Source organism: Misgurnus anguillicaudatus, chromosome 17 (genome assembly GCF_027580225.2).
Source record: "Misgurnus anguillicaudatus chromosome 17, ASM2758022v2, whole genome shotgun sequence".
Taxonomy (NCBI): Eukaryota; Metazoa; Chordata; class Actinopteri; order Cypriniformes; family Cobitidae; genus Misgurnus; species Misgurnus anguillicaudatus.
The window spans coordinates 10,421,770-10,448,223 of NC_073353.2; the positions used below are offsets into that span (position 1 = coordinate 10,421,770).

The 26,454-nt window shown below is 36.3% G+C and overlaps 1 protein-coding gene across 2 annotated transcripts; it reads left to right on the forward strand.

Moving 5' to 3' along the window:
* The first annotated feature begins 2,178 nt into the window (after positions 1-2,178).
* lrrc58b (leucine rich repeat containing 58b) lies at positions 2,179-14,944 on the forward strand. Of its 2 annotated transcripts, XR_012358275.1 has the most exons (5): positions 2,179-2,854; positions 8,909-9,037; positions 9,178-9,455; positions 12,478-13,165; positions 13,208-14,944. XR_012358275.1 is itself a non-coding variant. In XM_055214629.2 (4 exons), exons 1-4 carry the CDS (start codon positions 2,400-2,402, stop codon positions 12,669-12,671), a joined length of 1,056 nt encoding a protein of 351 aa, XP_055070604.2. In that variant the 5' UTR covers positions 2,179-2,399; the 3' UTR covers positions 12,672-14,944. The 2 variants fall into 2 exon arrangements, 1 of the variants encoding a protein (XP_055070604.2); XM_055214629.2 differs by having other exon boundaries at positions 12,478-14,944.
* Positions 14,945-26,454: the final 11,510 nt, after the last annotated feature.

A 26,454-nucleotide genomic window follows, 5' to 3' on the forward strand; every position in this document is an offset into this window, starting at 1 on the left:
GATGATGCTACAGTAAGTAGAACATGCAGAAAGCATTTAGTACTTTTGAAAGTGTAAGTTCTGTGCATCAGCTTCACCAAATTAATGATTATGTTATTACAGGTTTCTCACACACTCCCACCATCTGGCATTGGTCATAAAACCAATAGTCCTTCCCCAATATCACATCATTGGTTCAGCCAGGGTTGCTGCAAGTGGCTGAGAGCTCAAACAAAATGTTTTGATGGCACCACAGTGTTAACACTTTCTGTGGATATCAAATGACTTACCTCGCAGTCTCCAGATATGCAGCTGGAATAGTAAAGAAATTTTAAATATTGAACATTTCAGCTTTAATACCATTATAAATGATAAAACCTTGACAACTGTGCTATAAGGAAGTCACTGAATTAGAATAGATATAGAATAGAGCTAAGCTTGAGGTTATATTTATTTTAATTTTTAATGCTAAAACTCTCAGACTATGATCAGTCCCACTTTGATTTTCTTATAGTTTAAAATGAACATGCAGACGCATAAGAAATAATGGAGTCAGATTCATGACTCAGCTTGGGTTGTTTTATTAATCTAGCATTCACACAGGTGGGACTGAGTACAGACAAGAGTAATCTAAAACCAAAGCCTGATGTTTAATGTTGTACGAAAATCTCCAGGTGTACCACTACTCTGGACCCAGCAACTACTTTATACCTGGTACATAAAAGACATGTCAGAATAGAGATTAGATCTGCTTTCGCCTCTTGTAGTGTAGTTGCATTCTTTACAGAATTGAGTGTGTATGTGTGTGAAAATATTTTTTTGTGTGTTTAGCTTTTTTAGTTAAATTTCCTCTAAATTCCACTAACAGTATGAATCCTTTGTGGTAAAGAGTGCCTTAATTATACAAACAGGGTGCCATTGATAAAGTGGCTTTCTCTGTAGTGCACATAAAATTTTCAGTATTATAGTAGACACCTATCGATTGTCTTTTGTATGTCTGTATCCTTGTCTTATTCAGTGGGGCAGAATGAAACCTTCTGCTCAGTTTTAGTCATATTACTTCTGCGTACTAATAATAATGTTTAAATAAAAAAATAAAAGGTATCCTCATTTGTTTAAGTCTGCCTCTCTGAAATTTCTGACCTTTGCATTTACAACATTAACTTAAAGGTGCAGTGTGTAGATTTTAGCGGAATCTAGCAGTGAATTGCAACCAACAGCTCAGTCCACCTTTCACCGAAACGCATAGAGAAGCTACAGTAGCTGCCACAGGACAAACATGTTGCGGTTTAAAAAATAGAGTAGTGCAAAAACGCAGTTTGTCCGTTTAGGGCTATCGTAAAAACATGGCGGCACAAGATGGCGACTTCAATGTAAGGGGACCCGCGGTGAATGTAGATAAAAACGTCTCATTCTTAGGTAATAAACACATACAGTTCAATAAACACATACAGTAGATTATATTTCAGTTCTGTCAGAATCCTTATAAATGTTACACACTGCACCTTTAATCTTTTGTGTTTACACACTTTTAAGTATAACACTTAACACAAACATACAGGAAAATTATGGATTAAACTTAACAATTTGAAACAGCTTGATCTGACTAGGAAGTGATTAAATACTGTACAGTAAGTGACAAGCTTTTGCACACAGATGTGTAAAAGTGCCTAAAATGTTTGCATGGGTTCAGATTCAGTGTAATAACACAGTATGCAATGCATGGCATTAATTTAAAACAGCACAATGCACACTCTATACAGCTATGGGTATAATTAAATCATTAGAAATGAACAGCAAGGGTCATGAGAACTCATTGACTTCTTGCATAATGAAGTCCCAGCAACGGCGGTGATTACATAACCACCAACAGTGACCATAGTGACGCTACACAAGAAAATATGCATGCATTTTTATTTATTTATTTTAATTTTATTTTGCATTTAAATGTACTTAAAATACATGCTATATTTCTGTCGTAAAAATTAAGGTCAAAAGAACTTATGTAAGTCTACACAGCCAGCTTATCTCAAATGGTTGTCACTACAGGGTTAATACAGTAGGGCGGAGCCACCAGTTCTTCCAGCCCCCAACATGAACGACAAATGAAAATGTTCACGCGACGCTGCGCAAATCGTTCGCTTTATGACATCAAAGTACCGCGAGAGCGAGAGAAACCTGAGCCGCGCTTTCAACTCGCTCTCGCGGGCCTTTAACGTCATACGCCGCTCAGTCTGCGCAGCACCGCACGAAGTCAAAACCACCAAAAAGACTGTATCGTGACCAATCTGCCGTCACGCCAGAGATTTTAGGTTACTACTCATGGATGTTACAGGCACTGTGTGAAAATATACTGGCTCGCGGTGATAGGAAACGGCTAACTTACAACCAAAAGGAAGACTCGTCTTTTTCGAAACAAAATGGAGGGTTGTGAAGAAGCCAATATCTGTGATAGCGTCTTAGATTTGTCCCGTTTGAATCTGAACGACTTGAGCACGGACACGGTTAGCGAGAAACGACGGAAAGACACGAAACAACTGTATCTGTGTTATAACAGGATCACGGTGCTACGGGACTCCATATGTTCATTCTCTAGCCTGGAGTTTCTGGACATCAGCAACAACACGCTGTCTGTCATCTGTGAGGATATAACCCGACTGACCAAACTTAAAACATTCATAGCCAAGAACAATCGCTTAAATGAGTTTTCTCTGCCGAAAGACTTTGGCTCTCTGCAGCTGGAGGTGTTAAATTTAAGCGGAAACAGGTTTGAGGAGATGCCGAGCCAGTGTTTGCAACTGCAACGACTTCAGTCTCTGTCAATGGGGGGAAACCGACTGAAAACCATCCCAGTTGAGATAGATAATCTAACAAGGTAAGTTAATTTAATGTTCAGGTCATCTGTAAATATTAGAAATGAGTCTCGTTAATTCGGTGGAGTGTCTGTCATTTTTAGGCACCTTGTTAAATGTCTTCCCACTGCGTAAATAATTAACAGTTATAATTAGTAAAGTTTACAAGCCTGCGCACAACATTCACAACAAGTTTCTTGTGTGAAAAATCCTATTTATCTGGCCGATGGTATTGATTTGACGATAATATCATGCATCTGTCCGTCCATCCATCTATCGTTTATTTTACTGAAGAGGAGGAGTCCGTATTGTATAAGCAGCCTCTTGGTATTCTGGGTGTGTTCTGATGAAATCTAGCTAGCAGATTACATATGAATAGCACTTGCGATCTTAAGGTACAGTATATGTGCAAAATGTATTTTTACTCAACTTTAAAGTGAGTAATTAATCTTTCAAAATGTGAAATAGGATCACTCAAAGATAATTTAGGGATTCAAATGTCGATGCCTGTACTTTTCCCCTCTGTACTGGACACAAGTGACAAGACCATTTCCCTTTTTTCATAAGAAATGAGTAATGCAAATCCTTTAATAATGGTATTCATTAATCTTTTAAGTCAGACTGATGCAATTTTAAAAGCACACAAAAAATACAATATTCAAATGATAGATTGTGCTGAGTGCTCTGAACAAAGTGCACCGTGTGCAAATAAAGGGGTCACATTGACCAGAATGAGTTTGTTTGTCTGTGACACATGCATCTTTTCCAGGATTGTTTAACAATTAATTATAACTTTACCCAGATAAGTTATACACCTTATTAGTGTCGCCCTAATTATAACCCACGTGCATGTTAACAAACATCTTGACTCATTGTCTAATGGCCCGATGTTTAAGGATTACAGTCTAATACGGTTGCGAAATTCTGGGAATTTTCAAGGGAATTAACGAGAATATATGGTAGTAAACTGGGAATTTGAAAAAAAATTGCAGAGTTGCCTATAACAAGGAACTTTAAATGTAGTTTAAAAAAAAATCTTGCAGCATAATTTTGTTTAAAACAACAAGATTTAATCCCATTTATTAATAATTAATTGTAGTAGTCAAGGCCTAAAACAATGGAAGGGAATCCGCCATTAAAGGAATATTCAATTTTCTTATAAGAAAAATCCAGATAATTTACTCACCACCATGTCATCCAAAATGTTGATATCTTTCTTTGTTCAGTTGAGAAGAAATTATGTTTTTTTAGGAAAACATTCCAGGATTTTTCTCATTTTAATGGACTTTAATAGAGCCCAACATTTAATTCTTAACTCAATACTTAACAGTTTTTTTCAACGGAGTTTCAAAGGTCTATAAACATTCCCAAACGAGGCATAGGGTCTTATCTAGCGAAACGATTGTCATTTTTGACAAGAAAAATAAAAAATATGCTCTTTTAAACCACAACTTTTCGTCTAGATCCGGTCCAGCGCAACCTAACTTAAATGCGTAGTGAGGTCACGTGTTACATATAAAACGCACATTTGCGGACCATTGTAAACAATAAACTGAGACAAAGACATTAGTTAGTATCATTTGACATACAACAACGTCGGAACGATCCTCTTTCTCAACACTTGTAAACACTGGGGCGGAGTTTCGCGTTCGTCCTCTGTGACCTCTTGACGTCATGACGTATTGCGTGGGGTCACGCTGCTGGCGCATCACGACCGGATCTAGAAGAGAAGTTGTGGCTTAAAAGTGGATTTTTTTCTTGTCAAAAATGACAATTGTTTCGCTAGATAAGACCCTTATGCCTCGTTTGGGATCGTTTAGAGTCCTTTAAAACTCCGTTGAAAAAAACGGTTAAGTGTTGAGTTAAGTATTAAATGTTGGGCTCTATTAAAGTCCATTAAAATTAGAAAAATCCTGGAATGTTTTCCTCAAAAAAACATAATTTCTTCTCGACTGAACAAAAAAAGACATCAACGTTTTGGATGACATGGTGGTGAGTAAATTATCTGGATTTTTCTTTTAAGAAAATGGAATATTCCTTTAATGGCAGATTCCCTTCCATTGTTTTAGGCCTTGACTACTACAGAAGCCACACTTGTATTTGTATTTTAACACTTTAATTATCAAATACCAAAACGTGTTTTTGCATTAAAAGTTGCATCACTGAACTCTCTTGTTTTACCTCACATGTTTTTAATATTTGTTAAATATTGTTTATCTACTTGTTCTACCTCACCTGATTTCACTATTTGTTAAATATTTTTTTTTTAAGTTGAATAAATGCTCCTTTTTTAAATTGAGTCTTGTAATATTTGGAATCATCATTGTGTCATTTTTATGAAATCTAGTGAGCAAATGCAGTATTGGCTCAAAAAATTTGCTCAAGAAAATTGGCAGCCCGTAACGGTCATCGGTTAAGGCTGATCGAAAAAATCGGCACTAAAAAAAATCCCATTCAATCCCTAATCCACATTATACATTAAACACATGAAACATGACCATTCACGCACATAATATTTCTACAGAAAATATCTAATATATTTTTATGGCTTGCAACATGACAATGAATACCAAATTGTTAAAGTCACCATGAAATGTAAGTAGCAATTTTCTTTTTTTTCATTATGGTGATGCATATTCAAGTGAAATGGCTTCTGAATATATAGACTGCAAAAAATTATTTTCAAGAAAAAAATTCTTAGTATTTTTGTCTTGTTTTCAGTAAAAATATCTAAAAATTCTTAAATTAAGATGCTTTTTCTTGATTAGCAAATCGACCCAAGAAAATAAATCTAGTTTTTAGACCAAAAATATCAAATTTAAGTGATTTTGTGCATAAAACAAGCTAAAAAATCTGCCAATGGGGTAAGGAAAAAAAATCTTGAACATTTTTCTTAAACATAAATTCAAAGAAAAATTGCTTATCCCATTGGCAGATTTTTTTGCTTGTTTTATGCACAAAATCACTTAAATTTGATATTTTTGGTCTAAAAACTACACTTATTTCCTTGGGTAATTTTGCTCATCAAGAAATCCAATTCTGTGTTTCATGCACAGCTTGTGCGTGTACTACGGCTCTGTGATCAGTAGGAAGTCCTTATCAATCTAAAATCACTATGAGTTTGAGTCGTTTATAATGTGAATTTAAAAAAACAACACTCGTAAAACACAATCATTCAAAATATTTTTATCATGAAAATACCTGAAACAATCTGAAGAACAGCAATATATAGCGTTTGTAATGCTACTTCTTCTGTGGTACAAATGGCGTTTCTACCAGGAGCGCCCTCTGGCTTTTGTATGTGCAGCATTTCACCGTAATTCATTCAAATTCATTCATTGAGAAAACGCGTATTTGCAAGATTAATCGTCACAGCCCTATTCAACAATATTGTACAAAATTGACCGCACATGTGCATTTGATTGACCAAAAATGAAAATATGCTTTTTTGTGCAAGAAACAAAGTTAATAATACAGTGTATGTCTGATTTTTGATTACTGTAATGTTAAGACATGAGTTTGATGAGTTATAAAAGCTGCACTTGCAAGGCCTAAAATTGCTTTCTGAGTGGATTGTCATCAAGATGGCCTTTTAGTCGCCTCAGTAAAGCAGTGCTGAAACAGTGAATACACTGATGCCAACTTGGCAGACAGCCATCCTATCTTACAGAGATACAGTATCTCCCTGTTGGCCCACTTTACACACCAAGCTGGTCCTTTTCAAGAGATCTGGGTCTTTGTTCTCCTTTGCTTTTTATGTCCACTGTGGTAATTGTAGAGAATAAGCCAAGATGGGCTGGTGAAGGAAATGAGGTAAAACAAAAATGAATGGCTCTCTTAAATAAATCCAGGGAGAGCACAGAAAGGATAGATTGGCCAGAATGATCAAATGAAATGAGTGAAACAATTCAAGGTAGGCATACTGACCCGAAACAGCTTAAGGGTGTTTTCACATATACACTGTTTAGGTCGGCCCAAATGATGTGTTGCTCCGAGTACGATTCGTTTGGGTCAGTGTGAACACAACAGCCGCACTCGGGTGCGCACTTAACGGCCGCTCAGAGACCGCTCTAAACAGGTGGTCTCGGAGCGGCTGTCGCCGAACTCTGGTGCGACCCACCTGTGGTTTGAACACTGCTGGACCTCGGGCCGAACCAAATACAGGAAGTTCTCCACATGTTTGAGCCACTGGGCTTCCGTTGTGACATGAGCCGGGTTTTATATTGTAGGTTAACAACAAACAAGCCAATCCTGGTCCGTTGCAGAGATTCGCTGTCTCCTTTACGTTTGAGCTGATGATTTTATAAATGCATAGCTGTCCTCCACACACAAATAGTGACATAACGGGCTTTTTAGCAAACGGCTCCGTGAGAAAGGCTTTAATAGAACAGCTACGCAATTTCGCAGTAAAGCAAAGAAACTTCGCAAAGACGTGCATCGTTTATCTCCACATCTTGATAGCTGCGCTCTCCCTGTCAGGCTGGTTGTCGTGGAAACGTGGGGGTGGTCATGAGACGGTAAGAGCTGTCAGAGACCAATGACAGCGCTGACCGTTGTCACGTGGTGTATGGTGCGGCATTTCGAGTACAGTAAAAAATATATATATGTGAACACGGACCGCACTAACTCAAAAATGATACAATGTATTTTGTGTGGCCGCACCACGGTGCGCACCAACATATGTGAAAACACCCTAAATCACAGAGGAAGTAAAATGTTGCGATATGCAAGTGATACAGACAAATGATTGCAGTGTTTCCCACAGGATTTTGAGAGACATGTGGCGGTGATGACGTCACACGCTAATTAGCATATATGTGACGTCATCAAGTGTTTGCGTTTGATCGAGTGTTGGCACCTGAAATATGTTTCACTTCTACTCTTTGATCTGTCACATTATATTGCATTTTAACACAACTGAATGCTATTTTTATATATTGTCAGTTCTGTTGTCAGACATAAAATGAGTAGACTATAAAATAGTTACTAAACACAACCCAGTCACAACTCGTGTTTAATCCAACTGCTGCTAAAATCCTGATTTAAAACGTGACATCGTCTGACAAAATCACCATACATTTACATTGAAGCCTTACTGCTCTTGCTCTTCTCATCTTGTAATGAGCCCTTTTTTATTTTAAATGTGAGTTTTATTTGCGTATAGCTGGGCGCTTGCAACAATGAATTAAGATGTTTTTAAATGGTAAAATATAAATGTTAATGGGAATCATGAAAAATCTTTTCATGGGGGACAGTGCTGATTCTGTGGCGGTGCGCCACGAGTAAATCAATGTATGGGAAACACTGGATTATACATGTTTGTAGAGCTTTATTTCTTTAAGACATAAACTTCATAAAACTTCAAAATTACTCCACTAAGTGGAGTCGTCGCGCCAAAGATGTGCTGCTAACAAGAGACATATGTTCGCAGATGGTGTTCACCTGAGTTGACATTTTTAATACGAACGCATGTATCTGAGTCATATCCAGTTTATTTTCACATATGAATGAGGCCTGAAACCAATTGGACAATATCAGAATCTGCGCTTAATTCCTGCTTACACGTCCATGGGTAATATCCGATCTGTGCCACTTCAGGGAAAAAATTGGAATCAAGTCACTTCAAACAGGCAGTGTAAATGTGGCTTTAGTAATGTCTCTTTGTCTCAAGTTCTCTTGTCATTGATGGATGTTTTACAGCAATAAGAGGAACACATTATTTTGTGTGATGCCTCTGTGATCTGTTTTGTTTATTAGACTTGCTGTCTAGGACACAAATGTTAGTGAACACCGATTCAACAGAAGGGATGTTTGCAGGAGATCCCAGTTATCAGTAAACGTTGAACTGTATTGACTCGGAACACATAAGCTAATAATAGAGAGATTTCCACACAACCACGTACAAAATATTGGCAGTGTTTTTCGATGACTATTTAGTTTATTTATCTTTCATTGGTTAACTGGCTCATACTGCCAAGTGTAATTGGGTCCTTGTCAGTGTTTTGATGTCTTAGTTGTTTATCTGTATTGTGTGCTTGCACTTATAATCATACTTAAAAACATCTTTCTCTAACAAGCTTAGAGCTGTTATATTTGGGTGGTAACCAGATCTCCTCCATCCCTGTTGAACTCTCCAACTTGCCGTGCCTCGGTTACCTGGTTCTGTGTGATAATCGGATCCAGAGCGTCCCTCCTCAACTTACCAGGTATGCATTGAGATATATACTAAACTCAGGCTAATGAAAGTGTCCCTGGTGTGTTTACCTACTTATTAATTGTTTATTACCTAAGTATTAAAAGGTCTACTCATCATCTTTTGCCCTTTTAATTTCTGTTACCATCACAGACTCCATTCCCTGCGCTCTCTTAGTCTGCACAATAACTTGCTGACATATCTACCAAGAGAGATCCTGAGCCTGGTGCAGCTTCAGGAGCTCAGTCTCCGTGGCAATCCCTTGGTCGTGCGCTTTGTGAAGGATATGACCTACGACCCTCCATCACTACTAGAGCTCGCTGGTCGAACCGTTAAAAGCAGGAATCTTTCATACTCGCATTATGACCTCCCAAACCATCTGGTCTATTACCTGGACATGGCCAGCAAGTGCCCAAACCCCAAATGTGCAGGTGTGAGACTTGTAATCTTCCTGTTGCATTTAGCCTGCATTCATGTCTTCATTTGTATGTGTTATTTTTGGGGTAAAATTATAGAGTACAACAGTCACAATATTCTGAAGGATGACATATATGATGCGTGACTGTGTTTCATTGCTATCAAAAACACACAAAAGCTTTGAGGGTTGGTTATATAACGGTAACTGTGTAGTGTGTGGTAGGTTTTCTAAACTGCTAACTGAGGGGCTGTTTACACAACAGCGATTTTAATAGTAAACTGATTCATGGGTTTCAGGCTATGTTGTTGTCCCACCTTCTTTTGGACATTTGCATAGCCGCTGTAGGAAAAACGCAGTCATAAAACTAAACCCACTATTAAACACAATATTTCAGATGCAGAAGAACTGTATATTTTTCTTATTGATAATATTGCACTGAAAAAACAGGAAAGCATGTTTTATATTTTTCCTTTTGCAACATAAAAATCAGCATGCAACCATACTACAGTTGCAAATGCGTATAAATATATGTACATAAACTTGCATGCATTTTATAATGAATGTATTAATTCATTTTATAATTGTTTTTCCTTATTTCTGTACTGTCTTTTCTTATGTCTCTCTTTTTTTCTAAAATGTATTTTCTATAAATACGTTTGTCTGTGTACTCCTTATGCAATAAGAGCCAGTTTTAACTAGCGTTAACTAGCTCAACTGAAAAGTTAACCATCAGGTTATTTAATATATAAAACCGGATATATACACACTATTTTTTTACACTTATACTTAACAATTTAGTTAATTTTGTATATGCCCTGTTTTCCCCAACAGATCAATCTTGCAGTCTAGGCTGAAGTCAGTATAACTATATAAACAAATGTCAACTCATTTAGCAGATTTGTGGCAGATTCGCTGTTGTGTTCACTCAGATTTGCTGTGCTTCAGTGGTGTTTCAGCAGATCATTTATATTTAGAATAACTTAGAATTGCATTAACGTGATGATTTTAGTTCAATATTTCCAAAAGAATGTCTACAAATGTAACTTAATTGTCATTTCAGGACACATTTATGTAATTGACAGTAGATAACAATATCAATAGTAACGCTATACTGAAGCAACATAACATTATTCAGTCGTATAGTTAGGATAACTAATGTAAATGCAGCCAGATATACTTATACTCTTGAAAGCAGCAATTCACTTTTGTAGACACTGGGTTCTTGGGGATATTTTAAAATGTTAATCTATAGAAGTATGTTGTAATTCAATCCCACAAAGGGCGCCCCCACCATTTTGTGACATCACTTGAAATCGATGAATATGTTTATATGCGTTTTGGTTGTTCACTCTTACGAAAATGGCGTTTTAAGGGTTTTGGCGTCCAGTATCACTTGTAATAATAAACCTACAAACCTACCTCATCATATGTCTAAACAAAACTGCCTGATGCTTTCGCCATCGTCTTGTTTGTACTTATCGCTTTGCATAGATATTTACACTAGATGTCGCCTTGGGGTTTTAAGCACGCGTCAAACCCCCCGCCATCTTGGAACAGGGGTCTTGTCATAGGATGTAGCTAGTTAACGCTGCTATCTCCGCTTGTACTTCGAATTCATGGATGATACTGGACTTTTGTGCTGCTTATGGATGTTAGGCCTACTAGCACTATGCATTATATTTAGAAAAAGTAGATTTTCTTAATATCAAAACTTTTTTTTCTGGACTCAATGCTAAATACGTGTCTGACCGAAGGAACGAACCAAAAAAACCCTAGAAAATCCCAATTCATGTCCATTACACCTTTGCTTAAGTTGACGCTGATGCATTAAAGAGGAGGGGCTCCCCTGTTTCAAGATGGCGGCTCTAGTTGACGCATTCGTTCCGATGAACTGCCGTAGCCAAGGCAACATCTAGTGTATATATCTATGGTCACTTTGTAGAAGAATGCGCATGTAACAGGCATGTAGTGCTTCTTTACAAAGTTACATCGGCATCTACTGGCCTGGCAGATGTAATACAGCAGATTTAGTGGATTCCATGTAAACGCAGATCTTTTTGACAGCGCTGTTGTGTGTATGTAAAATTTTATATTAAATGTGTGTATGAAAATATTTCATAAACGAAAACCACAAAACTTTAGTTTTTCGCTACATTGTTGTTGCGTAAAGATAACATCGAACCAATAAAATTGGAACACAGTTACTCTCAGCAGCCTTAACATCTTAAAAACAGTCCTTCCAGAAAAACACAGTTTTTTCTTGTGATTGTTCCGAGCAAGAATCCTTGATCTTGCGGGACTTTCTTAAAGAATGCGATGGACTCTGCGTCGTTATATTTATGCAATGTTATGCAATGAAATTGGGGGAACTTGCAAAAATTGCGGGACATCGCAAAAACTGTTTTCAGCTTTTGCAGCTTTTCATGTTCACGTTACATTATCACGTTACTTCATAACGTTCCCATGGCAACAGGGGACATGGCTGCGCTTGTGTGAAGTAAATGTAAAAAATTTTCAACTTTCTGCTAAGATATATGTGATTTTTGCTACGATAATGGGGGGATTATAAAATCATGCAAGCTTGCATATTTTGCGCATGGAAATTTGCAATTAATGCTGTGAAAGTGCGGCATATTTGAAAAAATGCGGCCCCCGCAAAAATATTTGGCTGATTATGCGTTACGTAAATCGTGCGATTGCATAATTGCATTTTTCTGGAGGGACTGTAAAAAGTTGAAACTTGCATGTAACTATGGCCAGAGGTACAAATATGTGTGCACATATGAGTCACGAAACGCATCTCTGTTTCTGTGATTTCTGTTAAATTTTCAAAATCGTTTCTACATTAGGAATTTATCAGTTAAATTAACGGGATTCAAAATGGGATTTAAGCACATAAAAGATTCAAGTTGAATTTAGCTACCAAATGCATATGGCTTAAAAGTATGTGCTTAACGTGAGTCATTCATATAGAAGTATATGTTTCTCTGTGCAAGTAATTCTGACCCTGCTTTTTCTGACTATTTCATCTGCAGGTGTTTACTTCGACTCGTGTGTTCGTCATATCAAGTTTGTAGATTTCTGTGGCAAGTATCGCTTGCCCCTCATGCACTACCTGTGCTCTCCAGAATGCACCTCACCCTGCAACTCCAACCCTCAGAGCGACGCCGACTCGGACGATGACAACAGTGTGGCTGCTGATCGGCTCCAAAGAGTTCTGCTGGGATAACCTCGCTCATCCTTCGCTGATCTCTTTCCCTCTCTTCCTCAGAACATTATCAGCAAGGACATTTAACTTTACAACCTCTCAACTGAAGCCAAATCTGTTTTCCAAGTGAGTGATCAAGTGAAATACAGTGGCATTCTGGCAAAGACATCTGCAGAAAGTTTCTAAATATTTACGGGCTTTGCTTTAAAAAGGCAATATAAAGAAAATAACACTGGTAGTTCACAATAGTTGTTTTATTGAATAGTTATATTAACTATATCAAAGATGACTTGGTCAGCTGTTTATCTCCTCCACTTTTGGAATACATAGAGGAAGTAGTTGAGTTTGCTTTGTCTCTCATAGGAGTGATAGTTAATTAAAAGACATCAAATGTTTTATGTAACGCACAAATATTTACTGTGAATTAAGGATAAAATAAACCTTGAGAGCCCTATTTTCGGTTTGTACTAGGTGAAGTAAGTAAGTGCCACGAACAGGAATTACAAAAAGGTGAGGTTTACCAAAAACTCCCTGTCTGCAGTCATTTGGACTAACAGATAGCGCCATCACAAACTTAATCTCCGCCCCAAACTTTTCATGTGGTACTGCTCAAACAAACAACACATTGTTTGTTGCGCACAAAGATACTATTTTTGCACTTTTCAAACTGTAATATGGCTTGTACAAATTAAGGTGGTTTAAGAAAAGAACACTTTTAAAAACGTTTCACTTTTGGCACTTTTCCATTACGACTAGTCTCGGCACGATGCAGCTCGGTTCACTTTACTTTGGGTTTGCGTTTCCACTGCAGTTAGTATCGCTTCGACACAAACAAACGCACAACACGGAAGCGTTGGAGCATATCGATGTAATGGTGCTCTTGATTTTTTAGCATGTGAATGTTTTTCACCGCTTAAAAGTGAGTTTGTCGATGATGACGATGACATCACTTTGTTTTTTAATGGTGCATGAGGGTAAGCCAATCTTGCGTTTAGCAATGACGCTTGTAGTGACGATTCTTGATGACCAATCAGTTACACGTCACGTTTTATTATCGTTACGGCTCGCTTGGAACCTCAACCGAGGTGGTACTAAAAAGTACCAGGTGCTAGGTACTGTACACAGTGGAACCCCCCCAAAGGTGAACTGTACGGAGCCGTACTATGCAATGGAAAAGCGCCATTTGTTTCTGTCATAGTGTCTCCATCTGTGTAGCTCACCATACCCAGACAGCAGACGACTCTGAGCCGGATCCGCACCGGAGCTGCCGTCATCCGACCCGGTGTCGTCTGCTGTCTGAGGATTATTTTTAGGGATGCACGATATATCGGCCGATAACGGCTTATTTTTAATATTATCGGTTATCGGTCTGATAGCAAAATTAGGCCGATAAATGAAAGCCGATAAATGATGGATTATTTTGGTTTGTTGAACCACTTCACTTGCTCATTGCTGGCCATGTGAAGTTTTGATTGGTGCTTTCTGTGACATAGCACGAAGATGACATGTGTTGCGGGCTTAAGAAGAGTATGCTAGTCTAGCGCAAAGACAAGATGTCCGCGGTCTAAGAGTTTTTCATTGTGAAAATAATATGAATATTTATCGGCCTATATATATCGGTTATCGGCCCCCAAATATAAAGAGTTATCGGTATCTGCCAAAATTTCCATATCGGTGCATCCCTAATTATTTTACAATTTTGAGACCTCAGTGAAACCTTGCTACACATCTTTACATACAGTGAATATAGTGAATGTTGTCATCGTTGTGTTGAATATAACTCTGGATATTGTCTGCGGTTGCAAAACAAAATCCTGAGATAAACTGTGGCAAAGGTCACCGGTCACAGACATCACTGATGTCTAAACTGTTTTTAAAGTGAATTCTTATTTAATTTTATTTAGATTTAATTGCATCAACTAAAATATTGTTACAGAGCAAAAAAAATGTCACAAAGGTCTGTTTTACCTTTTTGCTCTTCAGACATTTCTGTATTATTCACTTACTACTTTGCGTTTGTCTCTTTACATTTGCTATACACTCTTAAGCCTTAACCATTGAGATTTACTATGCAAATAACTAAAACAATCGTTATTTCACTGAATTTGAAAAAAAATTATATCTAAATGCTTTTATACTAAATAATCTATATGATATTAGATGTATATCAGTGACAATATAGAATGTATTTTTATTGGATTTGAATTATATTCACTCCTCTAATGGTTTATAAACTTGTATTTGCACTTCTTATTTAGAGTTCTATAATAAAAAAGTAATTTCTGTATGAGTCATGACTGTTGTTGGGTTTTTTTTGTAACAATGTATTTACCTTGAAAGGTTGGGATTCCCCAATTTTTACAATGTCCTTTAAGGTAAACCTGACTTAAAATTTAAATATTGTTATTTTTTACTCAAGTTGTTACAAACCTCTATAAATGTCTTTGTTTTGCTGAACACAAAGGAAGATACAGCAGGGAAAATAAGTATTTAACACATCATTTTTTTTTATCAGTAAGGGGATTTTCTATGTGGGCTATTCACACAAAATTTCCACCAGATGTAGCCATTAAGCCAAATATTGAATTCATACAAAGAAATCCGAACATTTAAGTATACAAGTTGAGTCATAATAAATAAATTGAAATGACACAGGGAATAAGTATTGAACACACTTTATTTAATACTTTGTAGAAAAGCTGTTGTTGGTGATTACAGCTTCTAGACACCTCTTGCATAGAGAGACCAGTCGTCTGCATTGCTCAGGAGTGAATCTGGCCCGTTCTTCCACACAAATGGTCTTTAAATCTTGAAGGTTCCTTGGGCCTCTCTTATGAACCTTGATCTTCACTTCTCTACATAGATTTTCTATGGGATTTAGGTCAGGTGATTGACCGGGCCATTCTTTGAAACCACTTCATTGTTTGCTTGGCCTTGTGTTTATCCACCCTCTTTTCATTTTTAGCTTTCTAAGAGATGGCAGCAGATTTTTATCCAGAATGTCCCGGTACATTTCATCCTGCATTCAATAATATGAAGTCTGCCAGAACCCCTTGGTAAAAGCAGCCCCAAACCATGATGCTTCTACCCCCAAACTTAATTGTTGGTATGGTGTTCTTGGTATGGTGGGCAGTGCCATTTCTTCTCCAAACACGGTGCGTAGAATGACTGCCAAAAAGTTAAATTTTGCTTTCATCTGACCATACTATATTCTCCCAATAATCCACAGGCTTCTCCAAATACTCTTTCGCAAACGTTATCCGAGCTTCAACATGCTTTTTGTTCAGCAATGGAGTCTTGCGTGTTAAGCAAGACTCCATGCCAGTTCAGTGCAGTACCTGCTGATGCAAGGTCTTCCTGAAGTTTTGCCCGAGTTGTTCTTGGCTCTTGTAGAACTCTCCTGATTATTCTTTGGACTCCTTGGACAGGGATCTTACGTGGCCAGTTTTTCTATTTCCAGATAATGGCCCCCACAGTGCTCACAGGAACATTCAGCATTCTGGAAATGACCATTCCCATCAAAATGCTTTTCAACAATAAGATTACGAAGATCTTGAGAGAGTTATTTGCTTTTACCCATCATAAAGTCTTTTCTGTGTGCCTCCTGGGTAATGAGAAGCCTTTATAGGCCATCAATTAGGACTAAAGCAACTGATATCAATTAGTACTGATAGGGGGCGTGTTTTTTCTCTCAATACTGACAGATTTCAGGTGATGATCTGGCTTTCTATTTCATTTTGCACCTCGTTCTCTTCATGTGTTCAATACGTATTCCCTGTGTCATTTCACTTTATTTATTATGACTCAACTTGTATACTTAAATGTTCTGATTTCTTTGTATGAATTCAGTGTTTGGCTTGATGGCTACATCTGGTGGAAATTTTGTGTCAATGGCCCACTTGGAAATCCCCTTGCTGATGAAAGTGCTGATGTGTCGAATACTTATATTCCCTGCTGTATTTGTAATAAGGAAGGAAACAGGAGCACTATTGACTTCCATAGTAGGCAAGAAAAACATTATGTTTGGTTACAAATATTGCTTAAAATATGAAGAGTTTGGTTCCAAAACGCAATAAATCCATTTTGACAAATTTTGGTAAAAACGTGTTTTCTATACCAAGAAAGTGACAAGATGAAAACAACTATTTTCTGTTACAAACTTTCACAGAGCATCTTTAGGTTATAAAAACATAAAATATTCAAATCCATAAGTTGATTTTCAAAGATTTATTATAAAAACGGATAATTTTTTCCACAAAATGCAATAAATCCATGACAAGTTTTTATTCAAAATGCTATAAATCTATTGAATCAATAGCCTATATAAATGTGCATTCATCTTTGCCATGTTATATTCATTTAGTTGACTAGTTGTTCACACTAATTAAAAATATAAACATTAATGTCATTAATCAAAACACTTACTTTGTCATATTAAGATCACTGTCATTGCGGTTACTTGACGTCGTCACTTAACGTCTTTCACAGAGATCAGCTGTAAAATGTTTTTGGTCCTGCTCGATTTTCGTTGACTTTGAGTAAAATAATGTAAAGTTTTTCATAAGATCCTCTGGGGTCAATGTGTTAGCATGAGAAGCTTGATGCTGTCGGGAGAACAAGCACCCGTCTCCCGAGTGCCTCTCAGGGAAATTGTTAGATGTTGATGGCTTACGTTTCTTTCCCATCACAGAAAACCATCACAGGTTTAGCGATGCAATTAAACTATTATTTTGTTTTGTTTGTTGATCACGAAGTACAAAGTAGATGAGGAAAACTAGGACTCCGTGGACTCAGCGCGTCCGCCATTGTTTGTTTACATTGCGTGACTGGTGGGCTGTAATATCAGAAAGGGATTTATTGCGTTCTGTAAAAAAGGAGCAGTGGCGTTTATCGCATTTTGGGGAAAAAGGGAGAAAAGATGACAGAATAACACGGCGGATATTGGATTTTGCGTAAAATTAAGAATTTACTTTTAACTACTGACCTGATATAATACTGATTTTGGCAGTAACTCATTTTTTTCAAAAATGGCGTTTATCGCGTTTTGGAACCAAACTCTTCATATCTTCCTTTGTGTTCAGCAGGACAAAGAAATGTATGATAATGTCGGTTTTGTCTACATCACCAATCCCAAAAAGTAAACTGTTGCCTACAATCCGTAAATTTGTTGTAGTCCAAAAAAAGAGATTTACGTTGGAGGCAATAACTTGTGTCATCGTTTACTTTGGGATTTGTACCTTTTGCATATTGTTAACATGTACTAATACACACTCACACACCAAAGGAAATGTAAAAGCATGAATCGAACAATACTTGCTCTTTAATTAAGACACTTGTCGGTTCAGATGACAAGAGAAGAGTCTTCATTTGGCCGCTACATACAGGACTGGGTTTACTACATCTACATATGAAAGCCGTTTCATCGGTGGTACTGAATGCAGAAACACTTTCTATTCACATGAAAAGTTTTACCCCACACAAGCCATCTTTCTTTTAAGTACCTAGACCCAGTACCACAAATGAATCCCATTCTTTTACTTCATTTTGTCTTTCATTCTTCCTCCTGTGAAGATTGTTTTATGTGTTTTAAAGGACAGATGAGTATTTATCTTGCAGTCTGACCACTTTTCAAACACTTGTAATGAGCTCAAAGACCTGCACAGCACCCTACTGACAGTACACTGAATGCTTTAATCCTCACATCACTGCACCTCAAAACTGTTGAGATGCTGCCAAAGTTGCATGTGTGCATCTTTTTGAATAGATATATTTTTTTATATCTGCTCACTCTGAAATTTTCTCTTTCCATAAAAATTGCTACCGTGAGGGCTGACAATGAATACTATTTGAGTTAAAGGAATAGTCTACTCATTTTCAATATTAAAATATGTTATTACCTTAACTAAGAACTGTTGAATCATCCCTCTATCATCTGTGTGTGTGCACGTAAGCGCTGGAGCGCGCTGCGACGCTACGATAGCATTTAGCTTAGCCCCATTCATTCAATGGTACCATTTAGAGATAAAGTTAGAAGTGACCAAACACATCAACGTTTTTCCTATTTAAGACGAGTAGTTATACGAGCAAGTTTGGTGGTACAAAATAAAACATAGCGCTTTTCTAAGCGGATTTAAAAGAGTAACTATATTTTATGGCGTAATAGCACTTTTGGGAGTACTTCGACTCGGCGCAGTAACACCCTCCCGCTCCCATTATGAGAGTGAGAAGGGAAGCGGACTTTTCAGGCAAGTCGAAGTACTACCAAAAGTGCTATTACGCCATAAAATATAGTTCCTCTTTTAAATCCGCTTAGAAAAGCGCTACGTTTTATTTTGTACCACCAACTTGCTCGGATAACTACTCGTCTTAAATAGGAAAAACGTTGATGTGTTTGGTCACTTCTAACTTTATCTCTAAATGGTAGCATTGAATGAATGGGGCTAAGCTAAATGCTATCGAAGCGTCGCAACGCGCTCCAGCGCTTACGTGCACACACACAGATGATAGAGGGATGATTCAACAGTTCTTAGTTAAGGTAATAACATATTTTAATATTGAAAATGAGTAGACTATTCCTTTAATCCTGAGATGCTGTTTTGATTTAGTTTAGTTTATTCAGCAGTCTGAACAGCTAGTTTGTATAGTTAAAACTGTTGTAATAGAAATGCTATTATATACTCACTTTCATGTTGTTTTAAAGGGACAGTAAGTAGGATTTTAAGTGTTTTATTAATCAAAATCAATGTCTTTATTCATAAATATGTTCTCGTTGGTGTCAAATGACCTCTGCCAGTGATATGACCTTTCTTTGTAAGCTTAGAATTTCTTCTCTTTACTTACATTGAACGGGTAAGTCCAAGTAGGCTTTCATGTCGTCCGCCATACTGATAAACTATAATAGCAAAAGGGACAAAAAGCACTAGCCTACCAATGCGTTTCCAAAACGCGTTTTCATTCAGAACACGTGAACTTGCTGAAACGGACAAGGAGATCAGTGATTTCACACTGAAAAAAAATGATTCATTGAATTTAATTGCAATCAATTTATTTAAGCTAAATTTAAACCAAAAAGATAAGTAACGTAACATAAAATAAAAAACTTTTGTTTATTTAGCTTAAATAAATTGATTGCAACCACTTACCTTAAAAAACTTGATTAAATTCAATGAATCATTTTTTTCAGTGCGTAACGGCTACCGTAGTTGCAACATGCAAAGCGAGGTGCTTGAGAGCACTATTCATTTGAATGCAAAATACAATTTCACCACTAGATGGGGGTAAATCCTATTTATTGTCCCTTTAAAGCAGTATATTGTTGTTGTTCTTTTGTGCCACACAAAATAAAGTTTTTCTCTGTCTGTAAAGCTCTAAAAGAGCAAGAAAACACCATAAAACTAACATAGTAGTGTAGTCAATTTGAAAATATTCTCTATGCTTTGTGTGATAAACAGATAATAAAGCTGTCATTAAAAGAGAGTCTTGCATAGCTCCTATATCAAGTATTGACCTTTTGATGATCACTGATCTACACAACGCTGGTTTTTGCATGTATCTGCCTGTATGACGTTTGATCATTAGATATTTGTATTGAAATGAATTAAAGCAACACTTTATGTCACACATAGTTATCAAATGACTGTATTAATTTAATGACTTACAATTTAAAGCTCTCTCACTGAGGTCAAAAGGATATTAAACGAAAAGGCACACACTGTCGACTTAACAACAAGAATGTGCATGCTGTCTGCCGTGCAGTTTCCTTTTTACTTTTAAACAAGTATTGCATCTTTTTAAGGAATGATACTTAACCTTTATAAATAAAAAAAAATGCCATAAACACTCCCAAGACAATTTTGCTGTGGCTGCTTTAAAAAAGACGTATAGAAAATATCTATGTAATGTTAATTGTGCAATGGCTAGGAATGAGCTCATAGCGTGTGTGTCTATATAACTGCAATTACTTGCAACCTGAGACACACGAAATACGCCAGGATGAAATTGAAGCATTCACATTTAAATGGTTGTAAGAGGAGAGCTGTGAACAAAGTTGTGTCAGCTCTCACACTTGGGAATCTGCTCTTATAGAGTATTTGAGATCAAACCTTTACATCGCTGCTAATATCTTCTTCATACATGACTGGAATATGACGCACTTTTAAAAGAAGCACATGAGTGTCGTTTGTAAGGTAACCTGTAATTTTGAACAGGATTACCTGCTACAGGAGGTGAGTAATAACTTTCAAGAGTGGGTGGATGGAATGAGGATCATCTCAATTGTGTCAAGCGCTGGATTTTTGAAATATTATTTAGTAGTTATTTAAAATATAGGCCTTTTATGAGTGTTAAATCATGATCATTCGTAATTTCTTCGTCCACAGAAGTTGCATCTTGAAATGAAGGTAGGTCTGCGTGCTTTGTAAAATGCATAACGTGGTCACAAAGTTTTTATAGCTTTTATTTAGAAAGACATCATTGGATGGTTGTTTAGGCAAGTAGGTACAAATATTGAGGGATTATTATACATTGAGTGTGTGTCATTGTGATTTATAGACAGGGATTTTAAAAGTCATTGTAATTCAGACACATTTGCTTATAAATCATTGAGGTGGATTTGTTAACCAGTGTGCTGCATTCAAGCGATTCACTCACAAATCAATCATCACAATGCATGCTATAAGAAAAAGATTCATTCATGATCTTGACCTTGAATATTTGTCACACAGTCTTTGAAAACTCAGCAAAAGTCATTTTTTATGATTTACTATTTTTTACATAAATCATTAAAGTACATTATTTCAAAATTTACCCTTGATATTGACTAAATTCATGTCAAAGATTGAAATTAAAATGAAATCAGTGAATGAAATCCAACTTTGATGCTCCTAATCTTATTATTAGATTATAAGACTTTAGTCTGGATTTCAAAGACAGTGTCACCTTTTTATTATTTCCATTATTTGATAGTTTTATGATATTTTGTGTTTTTTCATGACAGGTGTGATGAACCTGTAAATACAGCTTTCAATGTTTTGTTTTCCATATTAATTCTTAAAATGACTAGAAATTAATAATGATTATTCTGACTATTCATTATTTAGATTGCACGTGTCTGTACTGTAGCACAAGTTTGTGCACTTTTATTGGCCATATGTTGTTCTCAATGACTAAACAGTAGTTGCTATAGAGTGTCTCTTCTTTCTCTACTCAGTAACTGAGTAGACAGCCGTCCACTGTTGCCTAGTGTGGATGAAAAATTTAGCAGGTCCTTGCAACTTGAGCCTGGAAGTGTTGCATCTGCCCTGAGGTTAACCTGTACAGACTCCTAGAACTGATACTCTTTCAGCTTAAAAAAAATAAAAGAGTCTTCTAGTAAGAAAGAGTTAAAAGGATAATTCAGGCAAAAAATTACTCACCCTAATGTTGTTACAAACTTGTATTAATTTCTTTGTTATGATTAACACAATATAATATATTTTGAGGAATGTATGTAATTGTTTTTGAGCAACATTCCTTTCCATAGTATTATTTTTCCTACTATGGAAGTGAAAAGGGCTCATGATCAGTTTGGATAAAAACATTCATCAAAATATCTTCCTTCATGTTCATCAGAACAAAGAAATGTATACAGGTTTGCATCAACATGAGAGTCAGTAAATGATGACAGAATTTTCATTTTTGGGTAAACTATCACTTTAAACAAGCATGGGTAAAAGATAAAAAAAACCTAACCTAAAGTTTTACAACTTTTGGGGTGATCTTGCATTGTATATCTCAAATTGTGAGACAAAACACTATTGGGGAGAGGTATGCTTTTATTGTACTTTGCTGAGCAATCAGATTTGGCATTGATGAAAAAAATTAAGGGGACTTAATTATATAAAGACTGGAGCATCAAAAGAAAGAATAAAATCGTATCATCAAGATAGCAACACTCTGGCATTGAGGGCCTAGTGTGAAAACTTGGATGTTTCATTAAGTGTACATAAGAGTTAGTGTCAATCTTTTGATCAAATGTTTTTTAAGGGTACTATTTTTAATACTGTCATTTATTTCGAAGATGCTTTACACCACCAACAAGGGTATTATTTCTCACAAAATGTTTCTTTGAAAATTAGGCTTTGTGTTTTCAGTGTGAATTTGACTGAATCCGAGAGCGACATCTGTTGATTAAAATTACAAATGACGCAGATGGAAATATTAAGTTTTCCTTGCTTTAATCCCTCACTTTTGACAATAATCATTTTCAAAGTACCAAAAGAGACAACAATAATATATTTTTTAAAAGTGTTAATTTTATTAAATAGAAATTCCTTTAATTGTTAATCACATGTCTAGACTCAAAGTAAATACCCGCGTTAATTTATAATTTTTAATTTAAAAGATAATTTTCTTGTACAGCAATGCTCTGTTATTTATTTATTTATTTATTTATTATTAAACTATATTTTCTGGTTTATTTGCATGCTTAGAACACATGACGTCAAAGCATAACTACATGGAGCCTTTGAGGTCATAATAGCGCATGTCCATATAAAATTATCACATCAAACCAGTCTGCTCTCTCTCTCTCATTTCACACTACGTAATGGAGCAGGTGTGATAAACACGTGTGTGTTTTCTTTCCACTCAACTCTATTATGATATTATTGCTCTATTATTTTTGTAATGACTCCCATGCAGTACAGAATCCACCCTATCCCACACGCCACCCAGTCCCATGAGATCTCTAATGCACAGGATTTTAAGAGGTTAAATAAACAATGATTTCAGCCCATATTTTATCTATACAAACGTCTGTTTATGGTTTATTATACACATAGTTATTTACTAACGCATGCTATCGCACAAACGTGCAGATTCCAAATAACTAAAATATGTCCTAAACAGCAGTATTTTTTGTCGAGTAACCAAAATATAGCTTATGACATTTAAATAAATTAACTTTATTGTAGTATTTATTTTTTCAATAATAAGATAAATTAATACCTATCTCTTTTTCAGTCAATGCTATTAAGCGGTCGCGCGCTCTCTCTCTCTCCCTCGACACTCCCTCTCTCTCTCTTCCTCCCGGACACCTCCTCTTTTTCTCACTCAGTTTACTTTCAGTAGTTTGTACAGTCAGTGAGCTGTTTTTATAGCCTTCGTGTGTGACAAATTGCAGACGTTGTAAACACAGGTTTTTGGATCTTTCTATCCGCGCCTACTTTTGATGTTTTGTTGTGATGTCGTTTTTTAAACGAGACGTTTTGTTACGGATCCTTCAGGGATGGAGTCAGGGACAGGATAAGCACCTTTCATACACATGGATCACAGGTTTGACCAATCTCTTTCTTCATGAGGCAGATTTTTATGTTGTAGAAGCTGTACCTTAAAATTAAAGTTAGCCTATAACGAAACTTATTCATGCACTATTTAATAATAATGTAACGTTAATGATATAAAATAATATAATCGCTAATATTAATTATCATAAATTATTATCGCTAGCATATTAGCATTATTAACATCAAATCCATTAAACTGAAGTAACATAGGCTTAGGCTGTACTTAGTTACACCTAATATACAACAAAATAAATGTAATAATGACACTTTTGTCGATTTTAGTGACAAAGTTGTGTAAGGTTCCTCAGAAAAACTGACTATTGGCGTCCTCTCAGTGGGTGTCGAGTCGACGGGGGTTAAACCAATAACTGGCATTCTTACTCGATCTGCTTATATTAAATTGCTAAAGGGATTAAAGCATCGAAGAGGGGAGCGTTTCTTATATGATCTCTACACATTATAAGCTTGCTTTGTTGCACTTCTCTTACTCTGTGGCAGAGCATGAAATAATGAAAGTATTCAACACGTTAAACTGTATCAGTGTATTTAAATAGTAGACAGCCCTGCTGATCAAAACAATAAAAACCTTCAAAGAAATTCTAATTGATTTAAAGATTATAATGGAAATTGTGTTGGTTTTAAATGAATAGTATACTGGTCTCTGATACTGTGTTGGGTTCTATTGATGGGATGTATTCTGGTGTATGGGAGCCAATAGAAGACAATTTGATGTAATTATTTAATTATTAAATGGTATTATAATGGAAAACCATTAGAATTTGTATTAAATCCATTAGAATATATACAATGTAAAAAATGTGCCGCATGAAGTTAAAACAACTTGGTTTTGCAATTTAATTCAACCTACTTTTTAAATTTCTGGCTGTGAAAAGTTGACGTAACTTAGAAAATCAAGTTGAAATGGTTAAGTTAAGTTAAGTAACATAAAATATATGTTGATTTGACAAAAAAGGATAGCAGTAAGGATACAGTGAAAAACTGAACTTATTAATCTAATTAAAAAATATAGCTGCAGGCAGCGATACCGGGGTCAAGCCAAAAAGGGCACAGAAGAAGGTAAACTTGAGTCCAGTTGAGCAGTTTAAAAAACCTAGCAAAACCTCCTGATTTCAGACAAATTAATATAACAGTAATCAGCAAAAAAGCTGCGTTCTTATTCAGTGAAATCTCTCCCTCACATCTTGAGGAGCATTGACAACTAGAACACTGAAGGAAATGTGAGTGGTGCTTGCAGTGGTAATACTCAGCTCACAAAATGTTACAGTGGTGTTAATAAGTCAAAAGAGCCCACCCCCATGTCTCTACGCTGTTCTGATGCAGAGATAAAGCTCTTGCAAAAACAGTTGATAAGGTATTCTCATTGGTTGCTAGAGAGTAAATTGACATCCACCAGTGATTATAATCCAAGCCATGAAATTAATAATCCATGATGACTTATGGTTTTAGATGTGTTGTTGCAGTAGTTTTAGGCAAAAATTACCATTTTCTATCTCAAAACCACTAGGTGGCGCTGTGACAAAATTGTGCATGCAACTTCAGGTCATGATTGCGTTACATCGAGCTAGTTTTATGGCTATACACTTTAGTTTAGTGAAGAAACAATTGTATGAACATAGGGCTGGCTTGATATCACAGGTTTTGTTCAATTATAACGCCAACTAGTGGTGCAAGCATACAATTTTTTTTGTGTAGCCTCAGACTGTGGTCGTACATCAGCGTATCAAATATGGTGAAAAAATCTCTTTTCGTTGCGAAGTTAAAACCATTTATGTGTAAAAAACACAAAATTTAAATGTAATCTTTTGTTTTTTGCAATTTTCGGCCATTTCTGATGAAAATTTTTATATAACGCCAATAGAACTTTTTGTTCAGAAGGTAAGGTAATGTTCTTCCTATGGTGTTTTCGAGTCGATTGGAATAACGCTCGCGGAGATATTCGCGAGTGTTTGTTAAGTACTTTTTTTGCTGCTCAGGGATAACCATAACGTGAATTCTGGCATGTTTGGTATCGTTGGACTTGGCAACTATTCAGGACTCCAAAAAATCAAGTCCTGTGAAAATACATTGATCACAGCCAAAGTTATAAGCATGTACAACATTCGTATGACCACTAGGTGGCGCTGTGACGAAACTCTGCATGCCCCCTCAGATCCTCACTGGCATCACAACTACCAAGTGTGGTGTCAATAGACGTAAGATTGGCGAAGATACACACTAAACCTGTTTTTTTGCGCTCTACGTAAAATTTGTTGAAAACAGAATGGTTTATCAAAATTCTTTTAATAACTTTTTGCCCTGAGTGTCTCTAGATGCTACATACCTTTTTTTGTGGCAATTGGGCAAAAGCTCTAGGACAAGTTCGCAAACGTAGGTTTTATGAATAAATCAAAATGGCGGAAAATTTAGTGTTTAGGACTTACGGGTCAGAAGTTATAAGCAAATACATAAGTGCAAATTTG

Excerpts from the sequence above, each read along its gene's own strand:
- lrrc58b (XM_055214629.2), top strand. The coding sequence starts at position 2,400 with ATGGAGGGTTGTGAAGAAGCCAATATCTGTGATAGCGTCTTAGATTTG. Across the intron at positions 9,038-9,177 it reads GTCCCTCCTCAACTTACCAG|ACTCCATTCCCTGCGCTCTC; the intron begins GTATGCATTGAG and ends TTACCATCACAG. Across the intron at positions 9,456-12,477 it reads CCCAAACCCCAAATGTGCAG|GTGTTTACTTCGACTCGTGT; the intron begins GTGTGAGACTTG and ends TTTCATCTGCAG.